This window comes from Aquarana catesbeiana, linkage group LG04, assembly GCF_042186555.1.
Source record: "Aquarana catesbeiana isolate 2022-GZ linkage group LG04, ASM4218655v1, whole genome shotgun sequence".
NCBI lineage: Eukaryota > Metazoa > Chordata > Amphibia > Anura > Ranidae > Aquarana > Aquarana catesbeiana.
Genome location: NC_133327.1, coordinates 543,075,948 through 543,102,601, shown reverse-complemented (window position 1 = coordinate 543,102,601; position 26,654 = coordinate 543,075,948). Strand labels below are relative to the sequence as shown.

Sequence of the window (26,654 nt, the reverse complement as noted above, 5' to 3'; positions counted from 1 at the left end):
GTGTGCTGCAGGCAGCGGTACAGGGTCCTCAGGTCTGATTGCACCCTACTTGGTCGTGGTTCCCCCCCCTCAGGTAGCATTGCTCTGGGACATCCCATCAGTAATTACTGTGGCTCTGTGTCCCGTGATGTTCGAGAAAGAAAATAGGATTTTTTAAAACAGCTTACCTGTAAAATCCTTTTCTTTCGAAGGACATCACGGGACACAGAGGTCCTGCCCCTCTTCTAATACACTATATTGCTTGGCTACAAAACTGAGGTATCCCTGCAAGGGGGAGGGATTATATAGGGGGTTGAACTTCCTGATAGGGTGTGCCAGTGTCCAATCACCAGTGATACCTATATAACCCATCAGTAATTACTGTGGCTCTGTGTCCCGTGATGTCCTTCGAAAGAAAAGGATTTTACAGGTAAGCTGTTTTTAAAAAATCCTATTATTTGATTTCCAAATAGCCATTATGATGTGTTGTCAAGTTTTGACGCTGGTGTTTTCTTTTTTTTTTCTTTTTTGGCTTTGTAATACCATCGCAGGAGAAACGGCAGCAGGATTCAGTACATAAGCATCCACAGCTAAAACAGGAATCATTTTCATTTAGTGATTCCTTCACTAAGTTAGGGCTTTTTCACATGGGGGGTGTTAAAAACAGGTGGTTAAGCAGTTTTACCACCCCTGCACCAGGGGCCCACCTAAATTCTAACATTGCAGCCAGACAGGGCGGTACACATGCTGCTGCTGCAATGCTTTGCTTCACAGCCACAGCAATTTTGACTTGGCCTGCAGAGTTTGACAGGTGACACCAACTGTCAACTTGCCCATTGAGGTCAGTGGGGAGCGCCAACCATGAGCCAAACGCAGAATTGCCTCCTGAACGCCTGCCAGTTGCAGCCAAACAGCCTTCTTTAGGCCTTTTCTCACTAATGCGCTTTTGCAGCGGGACAAAAGCACATCAAAAATTATTTGTGTTTAAAGCTGAGACTTTTCACATCACTGTGCTGTGTTTGCGCTGCGGTTTGAAAAACGCAGCATGCGTGCTGCACCTTTGGTGCACTTTTAAAAAGCATACCAAAGATGCATCTTCCGTTGACATAAATGGATACCGCAAAAAAAAGAATGCAGCCAGAGTGCGTTCTAGGTGCATTTTTGCTGGTTGTTAAAGAGAAGTAAACCCTGATGGGTTTTACGTCCCTTTTTTTCCCCCTGCAAAGTAAAAGCATAATTCGCTAGTATGCATCACATACTAGCACATTATGTGACACTTACCTGCAAATGAAGCTCGCACTGTCCCCATTGCAGGCTGCATCAATGTTCTCGGGGTGACTGGCCGAGGTCATGTGACTTCACTCCTGCGTGCATGTCAGTCGTGGCACTCACTATTGAAAAAACGTCATGGGCGGCCGCTTCTTCACAGCGCATGCACCGATGACATCATTGGCGCAGTGTACAGAAAATATCTCCTAAACGGCGCACGTTTAGGAGATATTAACAGTACCTATAGGTAAGCCTTATTATAGGCTTACCTATAGGTACAACTTACCAGTGGAGGTTTACAACCTCTTTAAGGAGCGGCGCCCTTAACAACCAGTGAATAGCTGATTGTTAAGTACCCGGCACATGCAGGCTTCTTTAACAATCAGCGGGGATGTAAATAGTGTCCCCACCCCCCCTCCTCCCCCCCCACACAGCCTGTCCCCCTAGTGCTCACCAGTATCTATGTCCGGACTTCGCCTGCCTCCTCCCGTCAGATCCGCCTTCCCCTGCCTCTGCCCCTCAGATCCGCCTTCCCCTGCCTCCACCCCTCAGATCCGCCTTCCCATGCCTTCGCCCCTCAGATCCGCCTTCCCCTGCCTCCACCCCTCAGATCCGCCTTCCCAAGCCTTCGCCCCCTCAGATCCGCCTTCCCATGCCTTCGCCCCTCAGATCCGCCTTCCCCTGCCTCCACCCCTCAGATCCGCCTTCCCATGCCTTCGCCCCTCAGATCTGCCTTCCCCTGCCTCCACCCCTCAGATCCGCCTTCCCAAGCCTCCGCCCCTCAGATCTGCCTTCCCATGCCTTCGCCCCTCAGATCCGCCTTCCCCTGCTTCCACCCCTCAGATCCGCCTTCCCATGCCTTCGCCCCTCAGATCCGCCTTCCCCTGCCTCCACCCCTCAGATCCGCCTTCCCATGCCTTCACCCCTCAGATCCGCCTTCCCATGCCTTCGCCCCTCAGATCCGCCTTCCCCTGCCTCCACCCCTCAGATCCGCCTTCCCATGCCTTCGCCCCTTTAGATCCGCCTTCCCCTGCCTCCACCCCTCAGATCCGCCTCCCCATGCCTTCACCCCTCAGATCCGCCTTCCCCTGCCTCTGCCCCTCAGATTCTGGGAGTAGATGCTCCCTACTATTCCGCCTGCTGTTTCTCCACCTCCCCCCTCTGGTGGTAGCATCGCTCCTGAGCTGGAGTATGCTGACCCTGGGGAAGATATTATCACAGGCTTTTGAGGACGCTGTCGGGTTCCAGCTCCTTAACAACTACCTGCCGGTGTCCTTAACAACCAATGAATAGCTGGTTGTTAGGGAGCCGATCCCAATGAAGTCCTTAACAGCCAACTATTCATGGCTTATGCGCTGCATGCAACGCATTTAAAACGTGCGCTGCATTTTTTAAAAGCCCATAATGCATTTTAAAAGTGCTGCAAAATAAAAATTCATGTGCTGCAGTGTGAAGGGGCCCTTAAAACTGATCCCCCACAGATCGCTTTTCAGAAGGTGGTATGCACTGCTATACATATGAAAGAGTCCTTAGAATGACCATTATTTGCCATTATAATTTTTATTTTTAGCAATAAAATTGTTAAAGCAGAAAATAACAGTTACATAAAGGTATAACACATGCTTTATTGAGCCTGAGGTCTTAAAATGTGGCTACTGCCATTGCATGTTTGCAGAAAAAAGTGATAGTCTTCCAAAAGTTTTTGGAGATGTAATTTTATCATACTGCCTAATTATATTGAAAGTTGGTCAGGGTATAAATCTGCAACAGTAGCTTTCCTTTAGAAGAAAATAATGTACAGTCTCTTGAGGTAGTTGGTGTATATACCCAAAAAGTACTTAGTGTTGTGTATAGTGTGTATGTATTTGTTTCATACAGACCGTGTACGTGACAATCATTTCAGTATTATATAGCAGAAAAATTAAATTTTCAAAACTTTAAGTTTTCAATTTTTTTTTGTTTTTCAGCCAAGGAAAGATCTCCATTACCTGATGGAAACCAATCATGAGTACAAAGGCTTTCTGAGCTGCTTTCCAGACATGATTTCTGCCCACAAGGTGCCTTTGAAGTCTTTCTGTGTTTATGCAAATGTGAAACATACTGCACTTTATGTGTTCTAGCCAAGGCTGAGCTGAATCCATATGTTCTGGATGAGCTACTCTGCTCACTAAAGACTGGTAAAACAAAACATTGTGGGGTTGATTTACTAAAGGCAAATAGGCTGCTCAGTTTTCAAGGGAATTCTCCCTTAGCTAAGTGAATGAGGTGAAGCTCCATTATCCACTCATGTCCAAGCTAGAATATTGTTTTGTTATTTTTTCATACACGTGATTTCTTTGCAAAATGAAGCCAAGGGAAAATTCCCTTGCAAATTCAAAATTTCCTTGCAAAATGAACAGCCTTATATGCCTTTTGTAAATCAACCCCACAACGTTTGTGCTTCGTGTTCCAGTCTTTAGTGAACAAAGCAGCTCATCCAGAACATATAGGACCCCCCCTGTATGTAAAGAATACACTATATATCGGATAATGCTCTGTTTGGACACTTTATTGCAACCATGGACTATTGCCAGGATGGAGTAAAATTGGCTTCCATAACCGCAAACATGGATTCACAGGTTGCTGAAAATGACACAAAGAATATTGGCCTATTTCTGCAGTAAATCTGTCCTTAGTTTATAAAAAGATAGAAATGGATTTTAGGGTATACCTATCCTGAAAGAGATGCTGAAAGGATCATTGTTGACCTCCTTCTGCAACTGATTTTCTGATTTTGTGTACCTAAAGTAAATGTTAACCTCAGATATGAAATATGAACAAAGCATATCCTTCTATGTTGTGTACTTGTCTCATTTAAGAACACTAAGTGTAGTTTCTGTCTGCCACTTTATTCCTCTTCTGACTAATTTTCCTGACACCAAGAGAAAAAGGGTGACAAGGGAGGAGCCTCCAGCTGATTGACAGCCTCCGCTCTGTTCCTGTGTGCTGTGTGAAGGGGGTGTGTCCCTTCCCTCCAATCAGCTCTCAGACCTCTCCTCATTGATGTAACATTAGCTCTCCTCCCCCTTCTTTTCAGAGCTGAGAGATCCTGTGTAAATTCTGCACTTTAAATGGATGTAGAGGAAATATTGCTATAGATAAACAAGTACAACTTATGTAGGGAGATTTGTTTCATCTCTGTGTATCACCTGAGGCCAGTCACTTCACTGGGTATATGTGAGGGTTTACAACCACTTTAAGTCATAGACCTAGGACAAGTATGCATTGAGTGAAGCTGGCATTTTCAAAAGGAGATCTGCAATGCCAGTCCCTGCATTTTGCTACTGACCTAAATCTTCCCTGCAAAACAGGTGATGTAAATTCTGAAAGGTGGACTGCCGTCCTGACAAAGTTATACCCAAGCCCCCCTAATTAATTAATGCACTGATGGCCTGTCACTCTAAAGGACCAGTTTTGAGCTATTAGTAAGTGGGGAAGATGGACTGAAGCTTGACTTTCCCCTCTAAAGTTGAGACTTGCATGAGTAAGCCCCCGGGGTACTGAAACAGCTTTATAGGGATACATACAGGCTCCTATAGGTTCCCGCTTTCAATTCCCATTATATCTGTTTTAATAAGGTTAAAAAAACTCAAAGTAAATATATTTAGAAAAGTTCTTAGTCTGCTTGCAACATTAAGAAATATTGTTTGCAATCCAGATTTCTCGTTAGGTTGCAATCCTTAACAATGAAAAGTGTTGGGAACAATAATACTATCCACTGTATCACAACTACTGTATATAGCCTATAAACTATACATATTTACTAAATAAAATATAAATTGACCTTTGTCATCAGAAAGGCACACTTTTATAATGGTTTGGTGGAATACATCTTAAAATACTCTTCCACATTTTATTGTACATTTGCCAGGCTATCCCGATAGAAGGGTATTATCCTTTAAGGGCCGGTTCACACCACAGAAACACAGTGGATGTTTTTGATGTGTTTTTGCTGCGTTTGGAGCATTTTTTATGTGCTTTCAATGCTTTTTTTCACCTCTTATTTTTTTCAAAAGTTTCCTGGGGTTATTTTGCTGTAATGTGTTTTGCCACCTTGCAGTACAGTTCTGTGCAGAAAAAATGCAGCATGTTCTACATTTTTTCTGCACTGGAGCTGGCCGCACTGGTGTGAACTAGGCCATTGGAATCCATATATTCTACTGTCCATGTGTTTTTGTTGCAGAAAAAAAACGCACTGGGCTGCATCTGGTGTGAACTGCCCCTAAATGAGTCAAGGATGCAGAATAGAATATAAGGGTCTGATTTACAAGCCAAACCATCACCATAGGTTGGTCTGTACTGTTGAGCACATAAAAATGTTAGTTTTAAGCTAGTTGAATTGAGAAGTTAAACTGTGTGGCTATCAGGAGAGTAACCCAGTAACATTTATTGCCTTACCACGGTTGTTTCAGCAAAGCAGCCCAAATACCAGTCACTATTTTATTTAACACCAGACTTGCTGAAATGCAAATGTTAAGAAGAAATTCTCAACACGTGGTGTCACATTCTGTGTTGAGGTTATCTGACTTTAATCAGCTGACAATAAGTCACCTACAGTAAATACATTTTAGCAGAAGGTTTAAAGCCAAAGCTCCAGCTAAATATAACAAAATAAAAATAAATAGCCCATTAAAAAATGAAATAACAAAACCAGATTTTGCAGCAACGTTCACTTTCAATTGAGAGATTTCCCCTGCAGTACTTTTTTCTGCCGCTAGATGTCCTAAGCCTGAAGGCTAGCATCATTTAACCCACTTTCTCTGAGCCCATGACATCTTGGACCTGCCCCAGCCTGGGATAAGACAGTGACTGGAGAGGAAACACAGTTATGAACTTAATACTTGTTAGCACATGAACTGATGGCTTCTAGTTCTTTTTTTTTCTTTTTTAACGACATGCAGCAGATTACAATAAAACGTAGACTTCAAATAATTTGCAGAGTAAACTTTCCAATTATGTACAAGACAGTAGACATGTGCATTCGTTTTCGTCCAAATGCACTTTCGTCCGAATTTCAGGTAACGGTATTTTCGTTATCGTCTTAACAAACGATAACGAAAGCGCAGAATACGAAAACCGATAGATCCGACATAAACAAATGCTTTATTTTTGTTTTCGTTGCGACAACAGTTCGATATAGATAGGAGATTCGCCATGACGCTGACAATAACAATCTGTGTCTATCGAACCTGTGGTCGAATGTGCCTAACCTTAACTCTATTAGTCCAAGATTATTCTACATAGAAAGAAGAGATTCGACATAGAGCGAAAAGATCGCTGCTGGAATTGGGTGGGGGAAGTAAAATAAAAATAATGATGATGATGAATGTTATTGGCCGATTGTAACCAAAGAGGAGGGGCAGTAAAATAGCTACAACTAAGTACACACGTACAGCCAACTTACTTTCACTTACAATTTGCTAGCAGAGAGAGACACACACACTGAATCATTTCAGAAGACAGTCAATCTTAGCTGGTCCGTTTGTCAGAGAACCTGAATTATTTAGCAATTAAGCATAAGCACAGCAGCAGAACAATAGTGAAGCAAGCTACAGTTCAACTTAACTTTTTCATAATAATCTGCTGCTATTGTGTTAGTGTTGTGAACTTGATAGTGATACTAGTGTTGTGATAGCCTCAGAGGCTGCCCATGTTGTGGGGGGGGGGGGGTTTATTATTCTAGATTCTATATTATATTGCCATATCAATATCTGACACAACGTCGGATGCCGTGCCCGCCATTGCACTTGGAGATTGAGAAACGAATGTGAATGTTGGCTGACTGTTGGGGTAGAATAGACCATTCAACATGAACAACGAAGATTCGACAAAGCAACGAAAAACATACAAATGTCGAATCTTTGGCTTATGGTGTCTTTCGAAAGTTCTAAGAAGATTTGACGGAGCAGCTAAACTGTACGACGCTGCAATCGTACATTTCTGGTCAAATGAATCTGCCCATAGGCTATAGAAAAATTCTAATGTTGGTTGACTAGTAAAATAATTAATAAATATAATTATTACTAGTCATACAACATTAGAATTCTACTACAGCAAGCTTGTAGGCGGAAAATTCGACTGGAAATGTACGATTGCGGCGTCGTACAGTTTAGCTGCTCCGTCGAATCTTCTTTGAACATTCGACAGACACCATAAGCCTTCAATGACAGATTCGACCTTATTTAATTTGGATTTTCGGACGAATGCAATTTTTAACAAAAAACTAAATAAATAAAGACGAATTTCGAGAGTAACTAAATACATTTATTTTTCAGACGAAAACTAAATTCCGAAACAAAATATTTCAGTGTGCACATGTCTACAAGACAGTCACAAAAGGCAATCAAGTTAGTATAAGGAGGACTGGCCTCTATAGGTGAGATACAGTGCCTTGAAAAAGTATTCATGCCTCTTGAAATTTTCCACATTCTGTCATGTTACAACTAAAAACGTGTATGTATTTTATTGGAATTTTATGTGATAAACCAACACAAAGTGGGACATAATTGCAAATTGGAAGGAAAATGATAAATGGTTTTCAACATTTTTTTACAAATAAATATCTGAAAAGTGTGGCAAGCATTTGTATTCAGCCCCCTTTACTCTCATATCCCTAACTAAAATCTAGTGGAACCAATTGCCTTCAGAAGTCATCTAATTAGTAAATAGAGTCCACCTGTGTGTCATTTAATCTCAGTATAAATACAACTTTTCTGTGAAGCCCTCAGAGGTTTGTTAGAGAACCTTAGTGAACAAACAGCATCGTGAAGGCCAAGGAACACAGCAGACAGGTCATGGATAAAGTTGTGGAGAAGTTTAAAGCAGGGTTAGGTTATAAAAAAATAGCCCAAGCTTTGAACATCTCACGGAGCTCTGTTCAATCCATCATCCGAAAGTGAAAAGAGTAGGGCACAACTGTAAACCTACCAAGACTGGCCGTCCATCTAAACTGACAGGCCAGACAAAGAGAGCTCTGGAGGAGCTGCAGAGATCCACAGCTCAGGTGGAAGAATCTGTCCACAGGACAACTATTAGTCATGCACTCCACAAATCTGGCCTTTATGGAAGAGTGGCAAGAAGAAAGCCATAAGACGTCCCCTTTGCGAGAAGCCATGCGGGAAACACAGCAAACATGTGGAAGAAGGTGCTCTGGTCAGATGAGACCAAAATTGAACTTTGTGGCCTAAAAGCAAAATGCTATATGTGGCAGAAAACGAACACTGCACATCACCCTGAACACAACATCCCCATCGTGAAACATGGGGGTAACAGCATCATGTTCTGGGGATGCTTTTCTTCAGCAGGGACAGGGAAGCTGGTCAGAGTTGATGGGAAGATGGATGGAGCCAAATACAGGGCAATCTAAACCTGTTATGCCGCGTACACACGGTCGGACTTTCCGGCATACTTGGTCCGGCGGACCAGAGTGTGCCGGACAATCCGCCCGTGTGTAGGCACCGGCGGACTTTTCCGGCGGACTTTTTCCCAAAAGCCCGCCGGACCTAGATTTGAAGAAAGTTCTAAATCTTTCCGCCGGACTCAGTTTCGGGCGGAAAGTCCGCTCGTGTGTGTGCTGGTCCGACGGAAAGCCCGCTCGTGTGTAGGCTGGTCCGACGGACCAGATACAACACGAGGGCAGGGTATTGCATCTCACGCTCGCTGCAATAGGAAAAACAAATTTTCCTATTGCGGCGAGCGCGGGGCATACCAGGCCCTTAGGTCTGGTATGGATTATAAAGGGAAGCCCCTACGCCGAAAAAAACGGCGTGGGGTCCCCCCTAAAATCCATACCAGACCCCGATCCGAGCACGCAGCCTGGCCGGTCAGGAAAGGGGGTGGGGACGAGCGAGCGCCCCCCCCCCTCCTGAACCGTACCAGGCCGCATGCCCTCAACATGGGGGTGGGTGCTTTGGGGGAGGGGGGCGCCCTGCGCCCCCCCCCCCCAAAGCACCTTGTCCCCATGTTGATGAGGACAAGGGCCTCTTCCCGACAACCCTGGCCGTTGGTTGTCGGGGTCTGCGGGCGGGGGCTTATCGGAATCTGGGAGCCCCCTTTAATAAGGGGGCCCCCAGATCCCGGCCCCCCACCCTATGTAAATGAGTATGGAGTACATGGTACCCCTACCCATTTACCTAGGAAAAAAGTGTAAGTAATAAAACACACTACACAGGTTTTTAAAATATTTTATTAAACAGCTCCGGGGGGGGGATCTTCCTCCGGCTTCGGGGGTCTTCTTCCGGCTTCGGGGGTCCCTCCGCTTCATCTTCTCCCGGCGTCCGGTTGGTTCTTCTCCGCTCTCTTCTCCCGGTGTTCCTGTTCTTCGGCCGGCTCCTCTGCTGTCTTCAAGTAGCTCTCTTGCCAGCAGAGGTCCGGACTTCTGGGCTGATGTTGACCACGCCCCCTAAAACGTCACAGTCCCAGCATGCCCAGGGACTGTGACATCAAAAGGGGGCGGGGTCTCCGCCTATATAAGTCACAACGCAGCCCTCGGAGAGCAGTCCAGCAGGAGAGAGCGTCGTGTCAACATCTGGGGAAGAGAAGCCCAGAAGCCCAGAAGCCCAGAAGTCCGGACCTCTGCTGGCAAGAGAGCTACTTGAAGACAGCAGAGGAGCCGGCCGAAGAACAGGAACACCGGGAGAAGAGAGCGGAGAAGAACCAACCGGACGCCGGGAGAAGATGAAGCGGAGGGACCCCCGAAGCCGGAAGAAGACCCCCGAAGCCGGAGGAAGATCCCCCCCCCGGAGCTGTTTAATAAAATATTTTAAAAACCTGTGTAGTGTGTTTTATTACTTACACTTTTTTCCTAGGTAAATGGGTAGGGGTACCATGTACCCCATACTCATTTACATAGGGTGGGGGGCCGGGATCTGGGGGCCCCCTTATTAAAGGGGGCTCCCAGATTCCGATAAGCCCCCGCCCGCAGACCCCGACAACCAACGGCCAGGGTTGTCGGGAAGAGGCCCTTGTCCTCATCAACATGGGGACAAGGTGCTTTGGGGGGGGGGGCGCAGGGCGCCCCCCTCCCCCAAAGCACCCACCCCCATGTTGAGGGCATGCGGCCTGGTACGGTTCAGGAGGGGGGGGGGCGCTCGCTCGTCCCCACCCCCTTTCCTGACCGGCCAGGCTGCGTGCTCGGATCGGGGTCTGGTATGGATTTTAGGGGGACCCCACGCCGTTTTTTCGGCGTAGCGGGGTTCCCCTTTATAATCCATACCAGACCTAAGGGCCTGGTATGCCCCGCGACGGGGCTAGTAAGGTGTCAATCTCGCCGATAAAAGCAGCAAGATTGACATCCTTTTCTAGTCCCGTCGCACCTGAGTCACGTTCAAAATGAACGGACTTGTCCGTGTGTGGGCAAGTCCGTTCATTCTGAAAGTCCGCCGGAACTCCGGCGAAAGTCCGTCGGAAAGACGGGCGGACTTAGCCCGCCGGAAAGTCCCGGCGTGTGTGGGCAAGTCCGTCCGTTTTAAAGTCCGGCGCACCTGGCGGACAAAGTCCGTCGGAAAGTGTGCCGGACCAAGTAGGATAGAAAGTCCGCTCGTGTGTACGCGGCATTAGAGTCTGCAAAAGACTTGAGACTGGGGCAGAAGTTCACCTTCCCAGCAGGACAACAACGCTAAACAAACAGCCAGAGCTACAATGGAATGGTTTAGATCAAAGCATATTCATGTGTTAGAATGGCCCAGTCATTGTCCAGACTTAAATCCAATTGAGAATCTGTGGCAAGACTTAAAAATTGCTGTCTACAGATGCCCCCGTGATCCAATCTGACAGAGCTTAAGCTATGTTGCAAAGAAGAATGGGCAAAAATTTCACTCTCTAGATGTGCAAAGCTGGTAGAGACATCCCCAAAAAGACTTGCAGCTGTAATTGCAGTGAAAGGTGGTTCTACAAAGTATTGACTCAGGGGGCTGAATACAAATGTATGCCACACTTTTCACATATTTATTTGTAAAAAATGTAGAAAACCATTTATCATTCTCCTTCCACTTCACAATTATGTGCTGGTCTATCACATAAAATCCCAATGAAATACATTTACATTTTTGGTTGTAACATGACAAAATGTGGAACATTTCAAGGGGTATAAATACTTTTTCAAGGCACTGTATATTATTACATTCCTGGGAATGACTGCCAAGGACAGAACCGGATTGAATAAGGTAGCCTAACCGAAGGAGTAAGGGAATAGGGAAGTCAACAGTAGTTTGATGCACACCAAATCTTGTTCTGCTTCTTCCTCTTCCACTCCAGCCCTGCTGTACAGGAACTGCAAGAGGCTGATATCATGTCAAAATCAGGTTCCTTCACTAAAAAAATTATTAAACGACGTATTAATGATTATGTAGCTGCATTAAAGGGACTCTTTCATTTGATAACTAACTAATTTACGACTGCTCACATACATGAAACGTCCCATGCATTCCTGCTATTCCCAAAGGTAATCATCTATTAACCAATCACATTCCTGCTCTCTGACAGTAATCTGTGTCCTGCTGTTAGTTTGTACCCAGAAACAGTTACACTGTTTCCCTCCCTCTCTCATCTCACACAGGCAAGCATGATTTTGCCTACATAGTTATTTTGTTACTCCTTACCATCTGGTGAAGGTCTGCATAGAATCATACATCGGATTTTCCCACTCTCCAGTTTTAGTAAATCAACCCCAATGAATGTTAGATGCATCCTTTAAAGTGGAAGTCCATGCAAAATGTAAAATCCCTGCATCTATAGACACCAGGGATCTAACACTAACCTCTCTATCCCTGTAAAGAAAAGATGAGTATACATACCGTTTTTGGAAGCCGATCTGACCCGATCTCCAGCGGCGGAAGCTCTGCAGAGGACATGGACGACAACAGCTGTGAAATGAATGGGAAATGACGTCACCCATAGAGTTATTATGGGACTTCCATTGTCCCGCGTCTCCTCTGCACCCGCCTCCACAGAGAAGCCGCGGCTGACAGCTCAGCATGGGATCCAGTCAGAGCGGGTCAGATCAGCTTCCAGAAAGGTATGTATACTGATTTTTTCTTTAGAGGGATAGACAGGTTAGTGTTAGATCCCTGGTGTCTATAGATGCACGGATTTTAGATTTTGCATGGACTTTCACTTTAAGGCAAGAGTTTTCATGATTTTAGTGCCCTCTAGAAATATTATTATAAGGGTTTCAGTACCGTGCCTTATAATAAAAGAAATCCTACATGCTGCTCTTTTGGTGCAGTTTCTAGTAAAGAACACCTTTCATAGGGATGATAATTAACAAACATAAAACGTACTGTTCTGCACCATCACTAAAAGTGAAGGTAAACCATAACTATGAACTTCTCTCATTTGCTCACTTGTGGTAAGTTAAATATCCCATTAAAAGTGTTTTGTTATATTTGTTTGCGAAAGGGATTGTGCTAGAAATTCTGAGCTTTTCTGTCTCCTATGCACTCTGCCTGTTATCTCGAGGAGCCTGATTAACCCACCTAGATCACTTGGACTATGGAACAGTTATTCCCTATGTAGAAGAGCTCTGAGAGTGGGAGAACTTGAGTAGTTTAACAAAAGTCACCAGGCAGGGCTGACACCACTCAATCCACACAAATTATATGTGCTGTCAGTTCACAGCACGACTTAGGAGCTGAGTGCATTTCTGCAGATCAACAGCTATTCTTCTCTATTTTAGGAGTCTTATTTTTGCCTTAATGTACGAGCCACAGAGTTGGGATTTTTGGCACATTCTTTAAAACACAACATCCATAGCTCATACAGCATCCTTAATGAAAAGGTTGTTTAGAACTATAACAACTTCAGTTTGAAAATTGTGATTGTTTCATTCTTGCAATATTGCTTCATTGGAAAGACCTGAACTGCATTTTCTGCTTTTGTTTGTTTTGTTATTGTAGGCAGCCATTGACAAGGTAAAGGAAAGTGATAAATTGGTGGCTACTAGTAAAATAACACAACAGGACAAGATCAACATGGGGAAGCGAGTAAGCACAATGTCATATGCACTTCAAGGTAATGCATTGATATGTGTTATGCAATAAGCAAAAATATATGGTCATTGATAACAAAGTGTATTGTTCTTAATTAATTTTTGTGATTGTATTTCTTACCCAGCTGAAATGAATCATTTCCACTCTAATCGAATTTATGATTACAACAGTGTCATTCGCCTGTACCTGGAGCAGCAAATACAGTTTTATGAAACGGTAATACATGAAATCTCTTTACTATTGCTTCTTCAAAGAGAATATAATATTATATCTTAAATGTTTTTTTGGATAAACTTTGTCAGTTGCCCATCACAGACTGTACAAATGTCACATCGCAGACTGTCAGTGTGGGGGGAGATTTACTAAAACTGGTGCACACAGAACTTGGTGCAGCTGTGCATAGTAACCAATCAGCTTCTAGGTTTTTGGCTTGGTTCACACTGCAGCGACTTCCTGGTGATTTGCCAGCAACTTTGATGCAACTTCCAGAGAATGACTGGGTAATCTTCCTGTAATGTTAGAACAAAATCAGATCAATATAGATGAGGATCCAACTTGGAGGCAAATTCCATTAAAGCCTATGGGCACAAATCGGATAGAAGTCATCTTGAAGTAGTACAGGAACCTTTTATAAAGTGGGAGCGACTTCAGTAGTGCTAATTAAGACAGCTCTCGTTGATTAACATGGGATTTCACATACTGTACCACGTGACTTGAAGTCTCACAAGGGGGGGTGTGGTTGGACATGATCGTGTGAAGACACGTTTTAATAGAGCTCCGGGACCTCCATGCCTGCTCCGGCTAATAACTGTTGAATGGTAGCCGACATCGGGGCATGAATACAGGCAGCAGATACCAGACTCGGTCCTCAAAAGAGAGAGTCCATCCTCACATAGCCCAGGGGGATATTCAGCAGTATTTTAGCTTACCTTCACGAACCCCCCCAAGCCCTATAGCGGTGATTTCACGGAGCCCGAGCTGCGGTGCAAATAGTAGACCGGACCTCTCGGTGTCTCCCGTCTTACCTCCCAGGTCAGTCCCCATGGTGGATGATTCTGTGCCTCTTCATTCTAGTCCGTCGGTAATAGCTGACCTCTCAGCAGGCTGGAGATGGGAGAAGTCTGTAAGGAGACATCCGAACATTGCTGAGAGCGCTGCCCACACGCTGGGATATCGAGGCTCTGATCCTGCGGCTAGAGGAGACGCACCGCCAAGACATCCAGGCGGTAAGGTCAGAAATCCACACACTGACAGAGAGAGTAAGTGCAGGGGAGGAATCAGCGTCTTCTGTGGAGCAGAGAGTCGGGGCTTTGGAAAAGGCACAGACTATCCAGGCAACCACGGCGGCCGATCTCCAGCTCCATTTGGAGGAGCTCGAAGACAGAAGCCGCAGAAACAACCTGCGGCTTGGGGGTCTCCCTGAATCGTCTGGTGTAGAAGACCTTCAGGTAACAGTGAATGCTATTTTCCAGGTGGTCTTAAAGTCTTCTCAGAAGACAGTAGAACTGGATAGGGTTCATAGAGCTGTGGGCCCTAGATCAAATGACCCAGAGAGACCAAGGGACTTTGTTTGTCGTATCCACCATTACCCAGAGCTGATACTCAGAGCAGCATGGGAAGCTGGGGATATCTATTTTAATGGGGCCCTTATTAAGATCTTACCAGACTAACCATCCCGGGCTACTCTCCAACATAGAGCCTGCTTGCGCCCTGTCCTAGACTTAGCCAGAGATCGGGCATGTACATATAGATGTGGATACCCACTGGCGGTGAAGTTTCATGGGGAATCATCCTCATTTACTATTTACCTTTCTGGATGTGGCCCCTAATCAGATTACCAATTGGCTCTCATATATTCCACATACAGGGGGCCGCCTGGGCCCCTCGAATAGGCAAGGACAGCGGAGTGATTTTCAAATACGGCAACAACAGCCCCGAAGAAGACTCCAAGACCCCTCCGGAGATCAGAAACGGGTTTAATGAGTAACTATACTCCTTATGCTGGGGTGAGGGACAAAGGAGATATCGGTGGATGCTCTTAGTAGACCCTACAACCCCAGGGCACCCTGTGAGATCGGGAGACCTTGATATCGACCTCTGACCTACATATTAACCACTTCAGCCCTGGAAGAATTTACCCCCTTCCTGACCAGAGCACTTTTTGCAATTCGGCACTACGTCGCTTTAACTGACAATTGCGCGACAATTTTGAAAAAATGCATTATTTTTTACTTTTTGCTATAATAAATATCCCCAAAAAATATTTTAAAAAACATATTTTTTTCCTCAGTTTAGGCCGATATGTATTCTTCTACATATTTTTGGTAAAAAAAAAATCGCAATAAGCGTTTGCTTTGCGCAAAAGTTATAGCGTCTACAAAATAGGGGATAGTTTTATAGCATTTCTATTGATAATTTTTTTTTTTACTAGTAATGGCAGTGATCAGCGATTTTTACCATGACTGCGACATTATGGCAGACACATCGGACAATTTTGACACATTATTGGAACAACTGGTATTAATACAGCTAAAAAATTGCATTGATTACTGTAAAAATGTCACTGGCAGTGAAGGGGTTAACCACTAGGTGGCACTGTAGGGGTTAAGTGTGTCCTAGGGAGTGTTTCTAACTGTAGGGGGAGGGGCTGTGTGTGACACTACACTGATCGCCGCCCACCGATCACAGGGAGCAGAGATCAGTGACAGTGTCACTAGGCAGAACGGGGAGATGCTTGTTTACATTAGCATCTACCTGTTCTTCCTCACCGTGAGACGATCGCGGGGGTCCGCGGTACCCGCGGTCACGGAGCTCCTGGCGGGCGCGCGCCCGCAAGCCGCCTCTTAAAGGGCAATGTACAGGTACATTAATCTGCCTGTATGTGCCCTTCTGCCGCAGTATATCTGCGTGATGCGGTCGGGAAGCGGTTAAGACATTTCTTTTGTAGCACTAGAAGGGAGCAAGTTTTAACGGTTAATAACTACCAGGGGAAATTAATTGACCTGAACTTTCTAAATGATTAAAATGCTATCAGCTCTTATTTAGAGGGGATGCCATTAATTTTTTTTTTTTTTTAGCCGTTATAGAACAGGAAGATATGCGTCTATTTGATATGACTATAATACTATAATAGATATTTTCTATGTATATTGGCTTTTACTAATATTTATTTTTGGGTGGTACTGTCAAGACATGTGCTCCTTTTTTACTTTGTTTGGGATTGGTTGTTTAGCACTTGATTAGTAACAAACTCTGCACAATTAAGGGTTTTTTGTTTTTTTTTATTCAGATTTTTTGAGGCACATTGGTTATTCTTTCATGTTGTAGTTCTTAAAGCTCGTATACGACATATTTTGTTTAAGGCACCTGTTTGCATTTTTATTTTTTTTTTTTAATTATATAGATGTTATAACTATCCCCATTTTTTTTTTCTTATTGGCTTTAAAAAAAAAAAAAAAAAAAAAGCATGATACTGCCACTAATTGTCCTTGTTGCAGATTCTGCAACTCATATATGATATATTTTTCTGGGCTCTTATTTTTGTTTTACTATATTGATTTAAATCACCACCTCTCACTACCCCTCACTTGGAATATTATATATATATATATATATATATATATATATATATATATATATATTTACATATATATATATATATATATATATATATATATATATATATATATATATATATATATAATTTTTTTTTTTTTTTTTTTTTTTTTTAAGGAGCTATACATATGGAGAACAGTACATAAAATGAATTAATTTTGTTTTTTTGTTTTTTTCTGTGGTCTAATATTGTTCATACAGGTAACTTCTGACACACCCCTGATTGGAAGATGACCTTAGACCCCCCCCCCCCCCGGGGGATGCGGCCGGGGGGGGTGAGGAGGGAAAGGGAACCCATGGCAGCTCAGAGTTGTTCCCTATAGGACCGGCCCTCTATTTTTTTTTTTCTCCGGAAGAGGGGGACAGGTTATGTTATGGGCTGCACTTGGGCCCCTTTTCAACTTATGTCTAGGGTACTTCTGAGGAAGAAGCCAAACAGAGGGTGTATGATCATATTACAGGTCGCCTCTTTAGAGTGTGACTTAAAGGCAGGTCCTATGAGGAGGATCTGTTTTTTGTTTTTTTTTTCTCTTTTTTCTTTCCTCAGGAAAAGGGAAGCTCTTAGATAGTAAGGGGAATAACATTTTAGATGATTGAGCGGAGCAGATAGTCCCGGAGCTCTATTTCCGATTATTTCGGTCCACGGCCCCACATAGGTTGACGCTCAGATACTGGGTTTAACCGGTAAGCGTTTTAGCAATATATTGCTATTTGTTTTTTAGGTGGTTTTTGCTTTTTTTTTTTTTTTTCTCCTTCTTTTTCTTGTTTCTTGGTTCCTAAATTTCACCCTTTTCTTATTTTAAAATCCTTCCATGGAAACCCTCAGTGTGCTTTCGTTGAACGCTAAGGGCCTAAATACGCTGTAAAAAAGGCGGATACTCCTACATGATTTGCAGTGTCTCAAATCAGATGTGGCATTTATACAGGAGACGCACTTTAGAGATGATAAAGTACCCATCTTAAAAAGTTGGTCATTTCCGACGGTTTATCATTCCACAAACCAAAAGGCGAAGTCGAGGGGGGTGTCTATCCTCCTCTCGGATAAGGTACCATGGTTTTTTATAGACCTGTCTAGAGATCCTAGAGGGCGTTTCCTGTTTGTGAAGGGCAAAGTGGGTGACGTTGGGGTCACATTGGCGACACTGTATGCCCCTAACGAACATCAAGAGGCTTTTATAAATAAAATGTTTAAGCGGCTGACTGAATTTACAGAAGGACACTTGATTATAGGGGGAGACTTGAATATTCAATTAATTCCAGTAGAAGATACCTCCTCTGGACGGTCATCTATTTCTTTTAGCGCACGTAACCACATTGCCCAAACCTTGCATAGAGGTCAACTGATTGATCTATGGCGCTTACTTCATCCCACAGAGAAAGATTATACTTTTGATTCTCCTCCTCATAAGTCCTATTCCCGTATAGATTTTTTTTTTGTCCCACATGCCCAACTTCATTCTGTATGAGATGCTACTATAGGCTCTATTATGTGGTCAGACCATGCACCTATTTTTCTGACATATGAGCTACAAAAAACTCTGACTAAGGGGCCTACTCAGTGGAGACTGAATGAGAGCCTCCTACAGGACAAAGATGTCCTAGAAGACGTAATTAAGGAGTTAGATTTTTATTTTACCATCAATGATACCCCAGACTGTGATCCCGGAATTGTCTGGGAAGCACTCAAGGCGGTTATCAGAGGGGTGCTAATTAACCACTTGACAACTGGGCACTTAAAGACCCTTCCTAACCAGACCAATTTTCAGCTTTTGGGGCTCTCACACTTTGAATGACAATTACCCAGTCATGCAACACTGTACCCATATGAAATTTTTGTCCTTTTTTTCACACAAATAGAGCTTTCTTTTGGTGGTATTTATTATAACCACTGGGTTTTTTATTTTTTGCGCTATCAATCAAAAAAGGCTGAAAATTCGTTAAAAAAAAAAAAAAAAATCTTTGTTTCTGTTAAAATTTATAGCAGAGTATTGGCAGAGTATTGCACATTATTGCAGAGTACTGCAGAGTATTGCACATTATTGCAGAGTATTGCACAGTATGGGCACAGAGCAGCGCTGTGGACACTACAGATCCAGCCCACAGCACTGCTAAAAACAATCTCTCCCCCTCTCTCTCCCCTTGCACTGTACAGATTGGTACAGAGAGGGGAGGGAGGAACCAGCGTCATGACATGACGCGGGGTTGTTTACAAGTGATTGCTTCGTCATTTGACGGAGCAATCGCGTGGTAAACGGCCGCTACTAGCGGCCATTTACCATGATCCGTGATTCGCCGGGTCTTCTGGACCTGGCGGTCCCTGATGTTTGCAGGAGCGCGCACCAGGGGTGCGCGAGAGCAACATTCTGGGAGGACGCCCACCCAGAATAAGCCGACCGCGATGTAGCCGTCTTTCGGCTATGGCCCGGTCTGCAAGTGGTTAAGCATGGTGCCAGTATTAAACGGAAACATATGGAACAGCTAAAATTTTTGCTTGAAGAACTGGCTAACTTGGAGCTCCGTCATAAACAGGCCCTGTCCTTATCTTTAGAGAAAGATCTCCGGGTTAAAAGAACACAAATCTCGGACCGACTTCATTTTAAGGTTAAGGCGGTATTACAAATTTGTAGGAAGTTCTCATATGAGTCTGGAGATAAATGTGGGAAATTTTTAGCTAGGACTCTACGAGAGCAGAAATTAATGAGCTACATTCCACACTTGGTTCCATTTAATAGGCCTAAAGTTACGAAACCACATGATATAGCTAGGGAATTTCAAGAATTTTACAAATCTCTGTATAACCTGCAGACTAAGCCCCCTACCCAAGCTCAGATTGATTTGTACCTTTTATGGTCGCTAATGCCCTGACTATCAGATGTAGATGGAGATAATCTCGAAAATCCCATAACAATGGAAGAACTTCGGGGAGCAGTAGAGGCCACCAAATTGGGTAAGGCACAGGGCCCTGATGGTCTGACGGCCCAATATTATAAGATCTTGTTTCCTTCTTTTGCTTAATATATGGTTAAATTATTTAATGCTCTCGGGTCGTCAGCAACATTAACAAAGCATACAATGCTAGCCCATATCGCGGTAATACTGAAAGAGGGAAAGGACCCGGCTTCCTGTGGAAGCTATCTTCTGATCTCCCTACTTAATGCAGATCTTAAACTTTTTACCAAAATTCTGGCAAACAGGATTCAACAGTATATCCCAAACTTGATACATTTGGACTAGGTAGGATTTGTCCCTACACGGGAAGCAAGAGATAACACCACAAAGGTTCTCAATCTCCTACAAGTAGTGAATAAAACTCAGACACAATGTGTGTTTTTAAATACAGATGCGGAGAAAGCCTTCGACAAGGTGAATTGGAATTTTATGTTGGCAGTATTACGGTATGGAGGCTTTGGGAGTAAAATGTTGCAGTGGATTACTTCCATTTATTCTTGTCTGGCGGCCTGGGTACGAGTCAACGGAGTATTATCAGAAACTTTCCAAATCTCCAATGGGGCACACCAGGGGTGTCCCCTGTCGCCACTCCTCTTCGCCCTGTTGTTGGAACCGTTCCTCTGCACAATACGTTTATATCAAGATATTACAGGGGTGCAGATAGGAGAGGCTCAATACAAGATCTCGGCTTATGCTGACGATATGCCGTTCTTCCTTTACGAAACCCTTGATCACAATTCTAAACTTAATGAGGGAGTTTGAGAAGTATAGTTTGCTTTCTAATTTACGTATCAATTTTACTAAATCGGAGGCAATGGGGGTTAATTGCCCTCACACATTAATTGAGCAACTTAAGCAAAACTTTAAGCCTAAATGGACTGACAAAGCGCTTACATATTTGGGCACGCTGCTTTCACCTAACATAGCTAAGATTTTTGAGTTAAACTTTCCCCCATTGCTTCAAAAAGTGAAAACTTTACTGGGTAAATGGGCCTCCACTCTTGGCTCGGGCGCTGCAATATTATTAGGATGAGCATTCTTCCCAAATTTCTTTATCTTCTACAGGCACTACCAATATGCATTCCATCTACATACTTTAAACAGAGCCAGAAGTTAATTTTTATATGGGCATATAAGCAGCCTCGGTTACAGCGCAATCAATTAATACTTCCTAAGAGACATGGAGGATTAGCAGTGCCAGATATACGCAAATACTATCAAGCTATACATCTCAGTAGGGTAACTGATTGGAATAGACATATAGACCTTAAACTTTGGGTACAGATTGAATATGCCCAGTTGCCCGTCCCATTGGGAAGAGCTCCTTGGTGCATTGCCTACCTTCCTAGAGAGCTTATCAAACATCCTTTAATAGGCAATACGGTTAAACTTTGCTCGGCTTTGTTCCCTACTATGGGTATACCACCTGAGACCTCTCCTCTCCTTTACCTCTCCTTTACATCTGATATTGGGGAATCCCCTGTTTCCTCCGGGGACGGATGACGCGGCCTTTAAGAACCTATTGAATACGGGCTGTACACAAGTGTCCAGTTAGGCGGGGGTATGGTTGACTATCCCAGAGTTGATGGAACAGGTGGGCAGGTTTAGATTAAGATTTTGGAGTGCTTTTCTGATTACCCATTTTCTTGGTACCCTTCCAGCTCCAGGACAGTTTACTCTTACTATTTTTGAGAAACTTTGCTCAGAGGTGGGAGCAATGTCACACACGTTATCAGCCAACTATGAATTATTAATTTCATCAATGGAAACTGACCCTCTGAATTGTGTTTGTGAAAGGGAAAGAGAGCTGGGTAAAACTTTCAGCACAGTACAGTTACAACATATTCTTAAGTTTACGCACGAATCATCTATCTGTACGAAAACTCAAGAGACTCATTTCAAAATTTTTACTCAGTGGTATAGAGCGCCAGTGAGACTGCAGAAAATCTTCCCTGAAACCTCTGACTTGTGTTGGAGATGTCAGGGAGAGGCACCATGTGACATATTTTCTGGAAATGCCCCAAATTAAAGATTTTCTGGACAGAGGTTAGACGCGTTATTCAAATCTTCACGGACTGTAGGATACCAGAAGACCCGGCCTTCTTTCTTCTTCATGCATCTCACATACCAGAAAACTTATACAAGGAATCTATTATTCGTCATCTTTTAGATGCCGCTAAGGCATGTATCCCTCTGACATGGAAATCAGCATTACCCCGAGGATAGGGATGTGGTTATGCAAAGTGAAAGAGATTAGCAAATTAGAAGACCTGGTTCTTTCTGCACAACACCAACAGGAGCGCTATTTCAAGACCTGGTCGCTGTGGAATGTCTCTTTGGCCTCTGAGGAGGGAAGTACCTTCCTCTACTATAATTCGAACAGTTCGGGTGGATATTAAAGGTTCTTACCTCAACCCCCCCCCCCTTAGAGGGGTATCTCCATGGATCGGCTTTACTTCTTCTCTTTTTCCTTTTTTTTTTTTTCTCTTTTTTTCGTCTTGTTGTTTGTCTTTCTTGTGTACCTTTTTCCTCCCCCCCCCCCCTTTTTTTTTTTGTTTGTTAATATTTAATGGTATAAAATGGATTGGGAGGGGTCCAAGACTACAGGGGAGGCAGTATATAGGGTTTTTGGTCGATCACATGGTAAAGGTCTACGAGTTTTTTGTTTTTTGCCGAATGGGAGAGTTATTTCAGAAGGTGACCCAATTTACTGCATGGTTGTTATAAGGTTGTGTTTTAAACCTGTAAATGTTAAAATTAATGGTTATGTTTTTTTCTCCTATGTATGTTCTAGAAAGCGCCCCATGACTAAATAAATAAAGTAATTGAAGTTTCACAAGTCAGATCCTAAGTCGCGGCAGCGTGAACCGAGCCTTAGCCCCCATTCACATCGGGATGATTTGACATGTTATTGACTTGTCAAATCACATGCCAAATCAGAGTCTATTGCCAGCAACGGCACTGTCCGAATCAGTGCGACGCCGCACCGATTCTCAAAAGTAGTTCCTGCACTACTTTTGGCGACTTCGGTAGTGATTTCAATAGACATCTGTGCATGAACCTGCACAGATGTCTGTCAAATCGCCCCCAAACTTGTAATGAAATTCGAGTTTGAAATTGTGCAAATGCAGCTTATCTCGCATGATTTCAAACCCGCCTCCAATGTGAACGTAGGTTTGTTAGCAAAGCTTAATTGAACAAGCTGAAGTTAGAGGCTCATTGGCTACACCAGATTTTGTGTGCACCAGTTTTAGTAAATCTCCCCCCTTGTGTAGTCTTTATATATATATATATATATATATATATATATATATATATACACATACACACACACAAGGTGCACTTAAAAAAAAATTACACCCCTGGCCTCAGAAGCTGGTATTGCCCCTTTAAAAGGCATATAACTGCCTGTCGGTCTTTCTCTCATTGACATAATTACATTTTTGACATGTCCTTAATGCAAAATGATTTCAGCTGCAAGATGTTTGTTGCATTGCAACAAGTGCTTGCATGCACTGACAATTTTTAATCTCCCCACAACATTTAATTGTGATTAACTATAACCCTCTTTTTTTTTATCCATTCCTTGGTGGATTTGCTAGTGTTTTTCAAATTGTGTTGTGCTGAAACATCAATTTCTGATTCAACTTTATTCTTTCTCATCAAGCACACTTTGACATTAGTTGACTTGATTGAAAACTGGCAAGGCCCTTAAGCAGTAAAGTAACCCCAAACCATAAAATTTTCACCACCATGCTTCACAGTTTTTCTCTTGAAATGATGTCTTTGCTTTGTGCTACATGTCCACAGCACATTGTTCCAGATGACCTGGTCTTTGCCACTACGTTCAATGACAAACTGTAGTCTTGTTCTAATGTTCTTTTAGGATGGCAAAGACTTTTTTTCTGGCACACTTCCTATGCAGGTTAAATTGGTACAATCTCTTTCTGCTTGGAGAGGCATGCACTTTGATACCAATTGTTGCAAGAGTTACCTGCAAATCCCTCAATTACATTTTTGGAGACTTCTTTTAGCATTAAACAGTTAGCTCATGGGCTAAGTTTGCTGTGCCCGCTAGTCCTGAAAAATTTAGCTGTTTAAAATTGACACCACTTGTGGCTTATTTTTCTTACAGCAGAGTGTTTGGTTTCAAATAATATGGTAATCTTTTTTAAAATCCATTGTCAAACTCATAGACATCAGCAACCTTCTTTCTGAGATCCTTTAGGAGTTCTTTTTATCTTGGTATAATGATACCACACACATCATTAGCAAAGAGAACACCAGACCCTAGATATCAAAGGTTTAACCACTTGAGCCCCGGACCATTATGCTGCCTAAGGACCAGAGGTCTTTTTCCAATTTGGCACTGCGTCGCTTTAACTGCTAATTGCGCGGTTATGCAATGCTGTACCCAAACGAAATTTGCGTCCTTTTCTTCCCACAAATAGAGCTTTCTTTTGATGGTATTTGATCACTTCTGCAGTTTTTATTTTTTGCGCTATAAACGGAAAAAGACCGAAAATTTTGAAAAAAAATGATATTTTCTACTTTTTGTTATAAAAAAAATCCAATAAACTCAATTTTAGTCATACATTTAGGCCAAAATGTATTCGGCCACATGTCTTTGGTAAAAAAAAATGTCAATAAGCGTATATTTATTGGTTTGCGCAAAAGTTATAGCGTCTACAAACTAGGGTACATTTTCTGGAATTTACACAGCTTTTAGTTTATGACTGCCTATGTCATTTCTTGAGGTGCTAAAATGGCAGGGCAGTACAAAACCCCCCCAAATGACCCCATTTTGGAAAGTAGACACCCCAAGGAAATTGCTGATAGGCATGTTGAACCCATTGAATATTTATTTTTTTTGTCCCAAGTGATTGAAAAATGACAAAAAAAAAAAAAAAAAAAAATATTTACAAAAAGTTGTCACTAAATGATATATTGCTCACACAGGCCATGGGCCTATGTGGAATTGCACCCCAAAATATATTCAGCTACTTCTCCTGAGTACGGGGATACCACATGTGTGGGACTTTTTGGGAGCCTAGCCGCGTATGGGACCCCGAAAACCAATCACCGCCTTCAGGATTTCTAAGGGTGTAACTTTTTGATTTCACTCTTCACTGCCTATCACAGTTTCGGAGGCCATGGAATGCCCAGGTGGCACAACCCCCCCCCAAATGACCCCATTTTGGAAAGTAGACACCCCAAGCTATTTGCTGAGAGGCATATTGAGTCCATGGAATATTTTATATTTTGACACAAGTTGCGGGAAAGTGACACTTTTTTTTTTTTTTTTTTTTTTTTTGCACAAAGTTGTCACTAAATGATATATTGCTCACACAGGCCATGGGCCTATGTGGAATTGCACCCCAAAATACATTTAGCTGCTTCTCCTGAGTATGGGGATACCACATGTGTGGGACTTTTTGGGAGCCTAGCCGCGTACGGGGCCCCGAAAACCAATCACCGCCTTCAGCGTTTTTAAGGGCGTGAATTTTTGATTTTACTCTTCACTGCCTAACACCGTTTCGGAGGCCATGGAATGCCCAGGTGGCACAAACCCCCCCCAAATGACCCCATTTTGGAAAGTAGACACCCCAAGCTATTTGCTGAGAGGCATGGTGAGTATTTTGCAGCTCTCATTTGTTTTTGAAAATGAAGAAAGACAAGAAAAAACTTTTTTTTTTTTTCTTTTTTCAAATTTCAAAACTTTGTGACAAAAAGTGAGGTCTGCAAAATACTCACTATACCTCTCAGCAAATAGCTTGGGGTGTCTACTTTCCAAAATGGGGTCATTTGGGGGGGTTTTGTGCCACCTGGGCATTCCATGGCCTCCGAAACTGTGATAGGCAGTGAAGAGTGAAATCAAAAATTCACGCCCCTTAGAAAGCCTGAAGGCGGTGCTTGGTTTTCGGGGTCCCGTACACGGCTAGGCTCCCAAAAAGTCTCACACATGTGGTATCCCCGTACTCAGGAGAAGCAGCAGAATGTATTTTGGGGTGTAATTTCACATATTCCCATGGCATGTTTGAGCAATATATCATTTAGTGACAACTTTGTGCAAAAAAAAAAAAAAAAAAAAAAAAATTTGTCTCTTTCCCGCAACTTGTGTCGCAATATAAAATATTCCATGGACTCGACATGCCTCTCAGCAAATAGCTTGGGGTGTCTACTTTCCAAAATGGGGTCATTTGGGGGGGTTTTGAACTGTCCTGGCATTTTATGCACAACATTTAGAAGCTTATGTCACACATCACCCACTCTTCTAACCACTTGAAGACAAAGCTCTTTCTGACACTTATTTTTTACATGAAAAAGTTTTTTTTTTTTTGCAAGAAAATTACTTTGAACCCCCAAACATTATATATTTTTTTAAAGCAAATGCCCTACAGATTAAAATGGTGGGTGTTTCATTTTTTTTTTTCACACAGTATTTGCGCAGCGATTTTTCAAACGCATTTTTTGGGGAAAAAACACACTTTTTTAAATTTTAATGCACTAAAACACACTATATTGCCCAAATGTTTGATGAAATAAAAAAGATGATCTTAGACCGAGTACATGGATACCAAACATGACATGCTTTACAATTGCGCACAAACGTGCAGTGGCAACAAAATAAATACATTTTTAAAAGCCTTTAAAAGCCTTTACAGGTTACCACTTTAGATCTACAGAGGAGGTCTACTGCAAAAATTACTGCCCTCGATCTGACCTTCGCGGCGATACCTCACATGCATGGTGCAATTGCTGTTTGCTGTTGACGACAGACCGCCGCTTGCGTTCGCCTTAGCGCAAGAGCAGGGG

General features: G+C 43.0%; 1 protein-coding gene across 1 annotated transcript in view; it reads left to right on the top strand.

Annotated features, from left to right (window-relative positions):
• Nucleotides 1-26,654, top strand: part of SNX9 (sorting nexin 9) — a 232,665-nt gene that overhangs the window by 192,448 nt on the left and 13,563 nt on the right. The window contains exons 15-17 of the mRNA XM_073627898.1: nucleotides 3,216-3,305; nucleotides 13,182-13,296; nucleotides 13,399-13,490. Of these exons, the coding sequence (XP_073483999.1) occupies nucleotides 3,216-3,305; nucleotides 13,182-13,296; nucleotides 13,399-13,490 (297 nt within the window). The remainder of the gene's footprint in view (nucleotides 1-3,215; nucleotides 3,306-13,181; nucleotides 13,297-13,398; nucleotides 13,491-26,654) is intronic.